General features: G+C 53.3%; 1 protein-coding gene across 2 annotated transcripts; it reads right to left on the bottom strand.

Annotated features, from left to right (window-relative positions):
• Window positions 1-2,423: 2,423 nt before the first annotated feature.
• Window positions 2,424-8,867, bottom strand: ARL2 (ADP ribosylation factor like GTPase 2). Of its 2 annotated transcripts, none has more exons than XM_059069252.2 (5): window positions 8,667-8,867; window positions 5,527-5,637; window positions 5,265-5,427; window positions 3,716-3,796; window positions 2,424-2,857 (listed from the first exon to the last, which is right to left on the bottom strand). In XM_059069252.2, the coding sequence occupies exons 1-5, from the start codon at window positions 8,729-8,731 to the stop codon at window positions 2,723-2,725; spliced, it is 555 nt and encodes a 184-aa protein (XP_058925235.1). In that variant the 5' UTR covers window positions 8,732-8,867; the 3' UTR covers window positions 2,424-2,722. The 2 variants fall into 2 exon arrangements, with proteins under 2 accessions (XP_058925235.1, XP_066893650.1); XM_067037549.1 differs by having other exon boundaries at window positions 5,527-6,463; window positions 6,565-8,773.
• Window positions 8,868-9,977: the final 1,110 nt, after the last annotated feature.

Here is a 9,977-nt window from a genome sequence, read left to right as displayed (position 1 = left end):
TTCCCTTCTTGCTCATCATTCACTCCCCTCCCTTTGCCCAGATGAGTGAGTCAACCCAGATCAGTGGTGGCTGAGTTCACATTGATTGGATCTGCTTGAACTCCTACTGGTTCAAAGAATGATAATTATAGCTGACATACAGTGCTTATGACACACGAGGAACCCACCCATTTGGTCCTCCTCCCAACCCTAGGAGGTAGGTGACACTATCTTTAACCCAAATGGGGAAACTGAGGCACAGACAGGTTAAGCAACTTGCTCAGCAACAATCGGTGAGTGGCAGAGCCAGGGTTTGGTCTGGAGACTGGGTGTCCGCTCACCACAGGGATGGAACCTTGGGGACCCCAGTGCCAGTCTTGCACAGAGGACAGGGCAAGCGGTTCTAAATTTCTACACTGAAGGACAGTTTATGTTCTAAGGTTGTCCACCCAACATCCATTTCCCTTCTTCCATGAGGGATCCTAGTGGCAGTCTGCGAGTAAATCAGTATCCCTTCCCCGCCCTTCCCCTGGGAAAACTGACCTTCCCTCATAAACACATTAGGCTCCCTCTATCTGGCACTTGAATTTCAAGCAGAGAAACAAAACCAGAATACAATGGAATATTACTCAGCCATAAAAAGGAATGAGATTGAGTCATTTGTAGAGACGTGGATGGACCTTGAGACGGTCGTACAGAGTGAAGTAAGTCAGAAAGAGAAAAACAAATATCGTATATTAATGCATATATGTGGAATCTAGAGAAATGGTACAGATGAACCAGTTTGCAAGGTAGAAATAGAGACCCAGACGTAGAGAACAAACGTGTGGACACAAGGGGGAAAAGGGTGGGGGTGAATTGGAAGATTGGGACTGACGTATATACACTAATATGTACAAAATAGATTAACTACTGAGAACCTGCTGTATAGCACAGGGAACTCTACTCAGTGCTCTGTGGTGACCTAAATGGGAAGGAAATCCAAAAAAGAGGGGATATATGTATACATATAGCTGATTCACTTTGCTGTACAGCAGAAACTAACACAACATTGAAAAGCAACTATACCCAAATTTTTAAAAAAAGAAAAGGAAAAACAGGTTAGTAGGGTGTAGTGGCTAAGCATGCTGTGTCCAAATCCCAGCCCCCCTGCTTCCCAGCTGGGTGGCTTTGAGTAAGTCCCGTAAACTTCTGGAGGCTCAGTTCTTATACAGATGGGGACACTAAGAGTCTGTCCTGCTTGGGGCTGTTCTTCAACGTGACGGTGAGAGTGCTTCAAACAGAACCCTACAGAGTAAGCCCCCGCTGGGGGCCCTTTGAAAACATCCATCTATCTTGCCACCTGGATGGGGCCCCTGGCATCCCCCCCGCAACCAGTTCCCATTCTTTCCCAGCTTCAGAGAGTGCCCTTTAGCCCTCAGGGAAGGCCCTTCCCAGCTCTGCTCTTGGTGAGCTAACCTGGCTTGATATCCACATCCTTCACCGGGGACCTTACCCCTCCGTGCTTCCCAAGAGCCCTTGCTCTGCTTTCCTTTTTTCTTCCTGTAATTACCTCTACTTGAACCAATGCTGCCTCACAGGGCTGTGCAGGTTGTCTACTGTACATGGGTTCCTGGCTGCAGTGGGAAGTTGGGAGCTGAAATTCAGCCCATGTTCCAGTCAGTAAGCTGTGAGCCGTGATGTGGCAGTGCATTCCTTTTTTTAATTCATACCCTCTGATGGTAGCAGTTGCTCTAGTAAACTTTCCTCCCATCCACTCACCAGAAAACTTCTACTCATCCTTCACTCTCAGCTTTTATTTATTTTTATTTTTTTGTGGTACGCGGGCCTCTCACTGCTGTGGCCTCTCCCGTTGCGGAGCACAGGCTCCGGACGCCCAGGCTCAGCGGCCGTGGCTCACGGGCCCAGCCGCTCCGCGGCATGTGGGATCTTCCCGGACCGGGGCACGAACCCGCGTCCCCTGCATTGGCAGACGGACTCTCAACCACTGCACCACCAGGGAAGCCCATCAGCTTTTCAAAAAAATTAATTAATTTGGTTGTGTCACGTCTTAGTTGCAGCCGGGGGACTCCTTAGTTGCAGCAGGCGGGCTCCTTAGTTGCGGCTCGCAGGCTCCTTAGTTGCGGCATGCATGTGGGATCTAGTTCCTGGACGAGGGATAGAACCCAGGCCCCCTGCATTGTGAACGCGGAGTCTTAACCACTGCGCCACCCAGGAAAGTCCCAACTCTCAGCTTTCATGTCACCACCTCTGGGAAGCCCACCTGGACTCTTCCAAATGCAATTACACAGCACTGTCTTGTGCGTCTATAATTCTTTGCCATCCCTTGGACACAGCGACAGTTAACCCTCTGACTGAAATCATCTGTCCCTTTCTGTCCCCCACTGGACTGTGGGTTCTAGGCAGTCACTAGAGCTGCTGAATCAACATATGACAGCCAGGAATGGGAGCAAGGAACAATTTATTCTCACAGCTGAGCGAATGGTGAGGCTGACAGCCTCGGTAGCAGCAGAGGCAGGCCCTCCCAGCCCCAGCCCTCTCCTCTTGGTACGGCAGCTGCAAGCAGGCCGGGTCAGGAGCCAGGGTGACAGCCAGGGCGGCAGCCCTCCTGCCACGGGAGCCGGCTGGGCACAGAGCAGCAGCGGGCAGCAGCAGGTTACAGGGTGGGCAGGGGATGTTAGTTGGGCTGGCTGACTCCCATCCCCCCATGGGTGGTGCTTAGTGAGGGCCTGCTGGGAGTGGCTCAGTCGGCCATGAAGATGCGGCTGGAGATGTCATCCAGGAGCCAGTCGATGCCGGGCAGCAGGTTTTCCCCAGTGACAGCACTGCAGCCCTGGATGCACCAGTGGTGGCTACGGATGGAGTCCAGCTCCAGGGCCTGGGAGGGTAGAAGGTGATGGTGGGCCCCAGTAACCACAGGCCCTGCCCACCCTCAGCCCCTACCCTCTGCTGGCCCGGGGAAATGCATGCCTCCCTCAAGGGCCTGCTTTGGGAAGCCTCCCTTGACCCCTGGTGAAGATCTGTCAGGGCCCCAGGGCACCCAGGCTCTCTGTACACCGCCATGCCAGTACTACCCCTTAGTAATAAGATGGCAACAAGGGCTTCCGACATTATGCTATGGGCCCTACAAATGTCCTCTCATCCATTGCTCCCAACAGCCCCATAAGCCAGGGATTGTGTTAGCCATTTTACTGAGGAGGAAACCTCAGAGAGGTTAAGCAACCTGCATAAGGTCACACAGCAAGTAAGTGGCAGAACCTAGATTCTAACCCCACTCTTTCTCATTCTGGTGTTCAAGCTCTAGAATAGGAGTTAAGATGCAACCTGGGGTTACACAGGCCTGTGTTTAAATCCTGGCTCCTCTGCTTACTGGCTGTGTGACCTTGGGCGAGTTACCTAACCTCTCTAAGCCTGCTTCACCATCTGTAGAATGATTATAAGAGTTCCTACCTCATGAGGTTGCTTTGAGAATTGAATGAGTTAATCCATGCAAAGAGCCTGGCACATAGAAAGCACCCACTGCTTGTGGGCTACTGTTACCCTGTGGAATAATCTATTTGCAGCTCTGCCTTCCCCCTGGCTGTGGGGCACAACTATATCCTATTAATCACTGAATCTCCAGTATCCCAAATAGGTCCAGCCACACAGGAGAGGCTAATACATGTTTTTAAAATGAATTAACAAAGAAATGCGTGCCCCCGTTCCTCCGTGAGCCTGCGTCAAGGCCTGGACTCACCTCACGGATAGCATTAGAGGACAGCGCTCCAGGCAGGTCCTGCTTGTTGGCAAAGATGAGGAGGGTCGCTCCAGCCAGGCGCTGGGGAAGAGAAACAGAGGGGGTCGAGGGGGTGGAGGCTCAGAGGGCAGCCTGGCCCCTGCACTAATCACCCAGAGCACCTGGGGTCAGAGATCAAGCTGGAAGCTCAGGGCAAGGTCCCGCGGTACTTGCGAAGGCACAAGCGGGGTGGGTAGCGTGGAGACGGCCTTCATGTCCAGCCATTTATGGGGTGAAGGGAGCCCTGGGCTGGGCTGAGACCCCGGTTCCAGCCCAATCACCAGCCCAGTGGGCACTTCTCTCCTCCGTGCCTCACATTCCTCTTCCATAAATGGGGAGGGGGTGATGGGTAAGATGCTCCCCAGTTCTAGATTGCTCCGAGCTGAGGACCTGACATGCACCAGGAATGCGACTGTCCCAGAGGCTATGGGGTCTGTTGGAAATGACCTCTCCCTCTTCCAAGTTCATGTAGCCCTCTAACTGTCCCACTACCCTGACAGGCCTCACTCTCTGCCTGTGATTCCAGTTATTTCCATCTATGTGTTTGTGACTGGGAGTTCCTCCATGTGGATGGTGGGTCTGGCCCTTAAAAAGGGCCTTGACATGCCAGGCCAGGGCTGAGCATTCAACAGCCAGGGTCTCATTGGACCTGCTCGACACCCCTGTTTATGCCAGTTGTCCCTCCATAATTATTAACAGCTCTCTTTTACTCTCAAAAGTGTCCTGGTTTTCAACTAAATGAAGTGTAGTAACCTGGCTCAAACCCTGGAACAGAGTAAGGACATTAGTGGAAAAACTGGTGAAATCCAAACAAAACCTGTAGTTCAGTTAATAGTAACTCACCAATGTTAATTTCTTAGTTTTGACATTTGTATGGCAGTTCTGTAAGATGTTAACATTAAGAGAAGCTAGGTGAAAGATATATGGGGTATCTTTTTACTATCATTGTAACTTTTCTATAAATCTAAAATTTTATTTAAAGAAGAGCATTTTGGCCCAGACAATAAATTTTAAGATCGCCATAATTATAATGCCCGTCTGAGAGATGAGGCAGTGGAGATTCAGAGAAGTTAAGTGCCTTGCCTGAGGTCACACAGCGAAGAGTCCGACTGCTGAGCCAGGTTCCACTGCTTCCCAAAGCTTCACACACTGGCCTCAAGTCATCCTCCCTGAAGCCCAATTCAAGGTGCAGAAACTGAAGCTCAGGGTGGCGAAGCAGTGACATCACAGGGACGTAAACTAATGTCTCCATCCACAGAGTGTCCTGCTCAAGGCACTGTGGGCCTCCCTAGACCAGGTGTACAGGTCACCTCTGCCTCCACAAGGGTGCTGGACACGTGGTGAGGGCTCAGTGAAGGAACAGACCCCACCTGAGGTGTCCCTCTGGGTTCACGGCCCCCTCAGGGAATCTGCTGAGGAGGGTGTGCACACACCCACATATGCGCACAAAGTACCGGGGCCCGGACGCTGGGGAAGGCCTGCCCCCCGCTCAGCCAGGCCTCCTGCCCACCTCCTCCACCAGCAGATTCCGGAGCTCCCGCTGGCAGTCCTGCATGCGCTGGCGGTCGGCGCTGTCCACCACCCAGATGAGGCCGTCGGTGCTCTCAAAGTAGTTCCGCCAGTAGGACCGCAGGGACTTCTGGCCGCCCACATCCCAGATGTTCAGCTTGAATCTGGACAGGGAGGGGGTAGCTGGACGGTCAGCCTGGCCCCTCGCCTGCTCTCCCTGCCCTGCTCTGGGCGGGCACCCCCGCTCCGGGGACCCCGCTCACCCTCGATGCTCCAGGGTCTTGATGTTGAAGCCCAGCGTCGGGGAGATGGTGTCGATGTCTTCCCCATTGAACTTCTTGAGGATGGTTGTTTTGCCAGCATTGTCCAGGCCACTGGGGTGTGCCAGGTTAAGGAGAAGTCCCCATGCTCTGCAGCCTGGTGACATCAGCACAGTGTCCCTCTCTTGGGGGACAAATCATTTCCCACCACGTATCAAAATAAGTTGAATACATGCCAGACCCACACGATAAATGTGAAAGTATCAAGAAATACCTTATCATCTTCGGACCAGAGGCTCCTTAATTCATCCCACAACATATACTGAAGGCCTACTCTGTGCCAGAATACCTCTGGTGCTGGGGGTGGCCTGGAGTCACAGTCCCCGCCTTGCGCAGCTTACACTCTAATGCGGGACGGTGGCACGGTGCACACAAGTGAGAAGGAAGGCACTGTCAGAGGCCGCTGAGTGTCACCACAGTGAAGAGGCTTTCGGAGAGGGCCATCGAGCAGCCTCCTTTAGCTCAGCACCAGGGCAGGCCTCTCTGCGTCTCCAGCTGAGGCCCAAAGTGCAAGAAGCCAGCTTTTTGAAGGACTGGGGGAAGAGCATTCTAGGTAGAGGTTATAACAGAACAAAGGATCTTGAGGCAGCCTCCCCTGCCTTTTCTGTTTTTCGAATATTCCAAACCCTTTGCTGCTGAGCGTGCCCACAAATGGGTAAGTTCAGAAGCAGGAGAGAACCACCCTCCTCTTTCCTTCGAACACTTAAGGGGGCCTGCAGCTGGGAGGGGGGCGGGAGGACCTCTCCCGAGACCCAGCCGACCCAGCGTAGTCGCTGATAATTGGCGGCTCATCATCGCCCTCACCGGCCCCAGCTCCATCATCCTGCCTCCTTCTCCACTGGACCGTTCCCGTCGGCTGACAAGCGGGTGTCTCTGCCACCTACAAGAAGCAAACAACACCCTCTCCTGATCCCTCTCCCCGACTTCTTCCTTTATTTCCTTCCCTTTATAGCAAACCTCAGAACTGTTGTCCAGACTCACCCTCTCCAACTTCTGTCGTCCTTCTCTTTCTTGAACCCGTTAAGACTTTTGCTCCCACTGCGTCCCCGAACTGCTCTGGCCAAGGGCAGTCCTTAGCGACGCCACGTTGTTCTCCACTGGCTGGGCAGCCCTCAGCCCTCTTCCTCCTGCTCAATCAGCAGCGCCGACAGAGGCCAGCCCCCTCCTCCACTCCGGGACACGCCCTTGCCTGGCTCTCCTCTGGCCTCCCTGGTCATTCCTCCTCATCTCCCTGACCTCTTGATCTGAGCAGCCTAGGTTCTCTTCCCTGTCCACACTCCCTCAGTGATCTCATCCAGGATCACGGCCTCAAATACCATCTTTATGCTGATGACTCCCAAATTCACACGTCCCACCCAGCTGCTCCCCTGGACGTTGGTCCCTATATCCAGCCGCCTAGCTGACATTTCTAGGATGTCTCAGAGGCATCTCACATGGTGCGATCTGAGCTCTCATCCTCCCCCCAGAATGTGTTCCCCACCCCCTTCTACCTCTCAGCAAGTGGCTCCTCTTTCTTCTAATTGCTCAGGCCAGAAACCTAGGAGTCACACTTGACTTTACACTCCTTCTCACACTCATGTCCAATCCAGCAGCAATTCCTACTGGCCTACTATCAAGACGTCCCTCAACTTCCATGACCTCACTGCTTCCATCGTGATCCAAGCTCCCATAGTAGCTCACCTGTGTTACTGCAGCGGCCTAACTAGTCTCAGATCTCACCTCCTCTCTGCACTTCTCACTTGAGGAAAAGTCCCCTACTGTACGGCACAGGGAACACTACTCAGTATTCTGTAATAACCTTTATGGGAAAAGAATCTGAAAAAGGATGGACCCGTGTAAACGTATAACTGAGTCACTCTGCTGTACACCTGCAACAAACACAATATTGTAAATCAACTATACTCCAATATCAAATGAAAATTAAATTTAAAAAGAAAAGGAAAAGTCCAGAACCAAAAGGTCCCACGTGAGGTGGCTCTTCCATCTGACCTCCTTGACAGTCATTTGAACACACCAGCTGAGCTCCTCCTTGGAGACCCTTACACTTGCTGTTCCCTTTGTTTAAATAATTTTCCCCAGATATCTACATGGTTCATCCCTCACATCCCTGTCGTTATTCAACATTTATTTTCTCAGTGTGGCCTTCTTTGACCCCCTTATTTAAGCTGCATTATTCTCCGTACATGCTATGCATTTTACTCATTTTGTTAAGGTCTTTCTCCCCTCAGCATTACATAGAATGTCCGTGAAGGTTGGGTATTTTTGTTTTGCTGTTTTACCCCAGCCCCCAGGACAGTGCCTAGCACACAGTAGGCGCTCAATAAATGTTTACTGCATGAGTGAATTCTCTGTGCCTTTCTCAGATTTCTTCAAAACAGACATGATGTAAATATTATTTTTAAGTTATCTGCGCACAGAAATGTCTTCTCGGTGCTAGGGGTGCCCCCGGGCCTGGCACAGAGGAGGGCGAACGCGTGCAGATGCCTGCTAATGGGACCCAGAAGGTCAGCGGGGCCCTCGGGCCTGCAAGCCATCAGCCGCGGGGACACCGACTGGCCGTGAGGCAGGAAAGAGACGCACGGTTGGACCCACGGGCTGAACAACCAGCGGACTCCACACCCACCTCTCCCAGGAGTGAAGGGCGGGGCCCACACGCCCCCGGGATTCCGACCTTGAGGGCGGGGCCGAGGCTGGGCACCCTCCGACAGGCGGAGGAGGCGCCCAGGGCCGGTGAGGACAGCGGCCCCCACGCTCGGGCCAGACCGACGGCTGGTAACGTTCGAGTCACCTCCGGGCCCCACCTCCCCCTAAACTGGGACATCTGGTCCGGCCGCTGCGCCTTTACGCCCACACCTTTGGCCTTAGGAACGAAGCCCCCCCCCCCGCCCCGAGCCGGTGGTACGGCCTCCTCCCCGCCACCCGCCAAAAGCTTTGGTAGGGCCCACGTGCGTGACGCACAAAGGGCAGTTGGTATGGGCCGGCCCGCCCCGCCGCACATCCCGCAACCGGTAGGGGGCGTCTGGCACCGCCCACCCGGCGGCGGCCCCCTGCTACCCTCGCGCCTTCGGTATCGGGGAGGATACAGCATGAGCAGTCGCAGCTCCCGCTCTTTCTGCTTCATCTTCTTCAGAATGGTCAGAAGCCCCATGTCCCAGTAGCCCCTTCCCGGCCGCCGTTTCTTCGTAGTCCCGGGACCCCTTTTCCTCCTCCTATTGGCTATCACGACCACAGACAGCACAGCCTATTGGCGGGCTCCGCGCTTGTGTCCGCCCTCGCGCCCACGTGACTGTGAAGCTGCCTGGCGGTGCTGTGATGGAGCGTCCCTCTAGCGGCGCTGGCAGTATCTGCGCGGCCACCTGCGTTAACCCTTAGCATCCCGAGGGCTTGGGTGACTAGAGCATCGCCATTCTTTCCTTTCCAGGACCCCAGGCTCGGCTGGGAACGGAAACCTGAAATTCCTGGGTTGTATCTTGGCTGCATGTAGGGAGTAGGAGTTCTGACTCAGGAGCCAGAACCAAGAGCCCCAAGGATGTTGACGTCACCCTGGGGCCACTGTGAGGCTCAGTTCCCCGGAAGCATAGTCCATATCCTGCTCATCTTGGGACTCGGCATCATCCCAAATCAGCCAGTTACAGGGCTTCCCTACTTTTCCTGGCTCCTGAAATCGTAGAGGGTAGGCCGCGGATTCTCCATCCAGGGTGGAAATGGCCTTTAGGGCCCCTTTGGAAATGTGTGGAGGCGTCATTGGATTGTACCGATTACAAGGTAGAGTCCCTGTCGTTTAGAGGTCAGGGGAAAGACTTGCACAAAGAATTGTCCCGACCAGGATGCTCATTGTTTCATTATTGAGAAGCACAGTTTTCATTTTGCCGATAAGAAAATTGAAGCTCACATGGTGCTTAGCGTGATTGACATAGTGACTGACATATAGTAGGTGCTCAGTAAATATTTGTGGTTGAATGAATGACTGTGCAAGAGTTTGGTTCTTAACCTTAGCGCTCAAGTCCAGAAGTGAGGAAGCCGAGGCCCGGGACTAGACAGATTGTAAACACACAAGGGTGAGCCTTACTGTCTTTTCTTGAGCCCTTCCCCCAGGCCACCACAGGGTAAATGTGAGTAGGCAGCCAAGTGGGCTCTGTCTGATGCTTGGGAAAGAACAGTGAGGCACCAGATGAAGATAATGGCTAACCTCTGTGTCATTTTATAAAGCATTCACGTTTTCTACTTTATCCTCCCCGCAACCCTGAGAGATTTATTTCCTTTCTGTAGATGTTATAGTGGAGTCCTCAGAGTTGAAGGAGCTTGGGCAGCAATTTTAACTCAGGTCTGGTCAACAGGAAAGGGCACTGTTTTTCTGGGTCGGTCCATGGTGTTTGTCTAGAGAGGGAGAGGTT

This window comes from Kogia breviceps, chromosome 7, assembly GCF_026419965.1.
Source record: "Kogia breviceps isolate mKogBre1 chromosome 7, mKogBre1 haplotype 1, whole genome shotgun sequence".
Taxonomy (NCBI): Eukaryota; Metazoa; Chordata; class Mammalia; order Artiodactyla; family Physeteridae; genus Kogia; species Kogia breviceps.
This window is presented reverse-complemented; position numbering and strand designations above follow the sequence as displayed.

Coding starts and splice junctions, on each gene's coding strand:
- ARL2 (XM_059069252.2), bottom strand. CDS start 8,731: ATGGGGCTTCTGACCATTCTGAAGAAGATGAAGCAGAAAGAGCGGGAG. Junction 5,638..8,666: donor GAGCTGCGACTGCTCATGCT/GTATCCTCCCCG, acceptor GGCACACCCCAG/TGGCCTGGACAATGCTGGCA. Junction 2,858..3,715: donor CCTCTAATGCTATCCGTGAG/GTGAGTCCAGGC, acceptor CTACCCTCCCAG/GCCCTGGAGCTGGACTCCAT.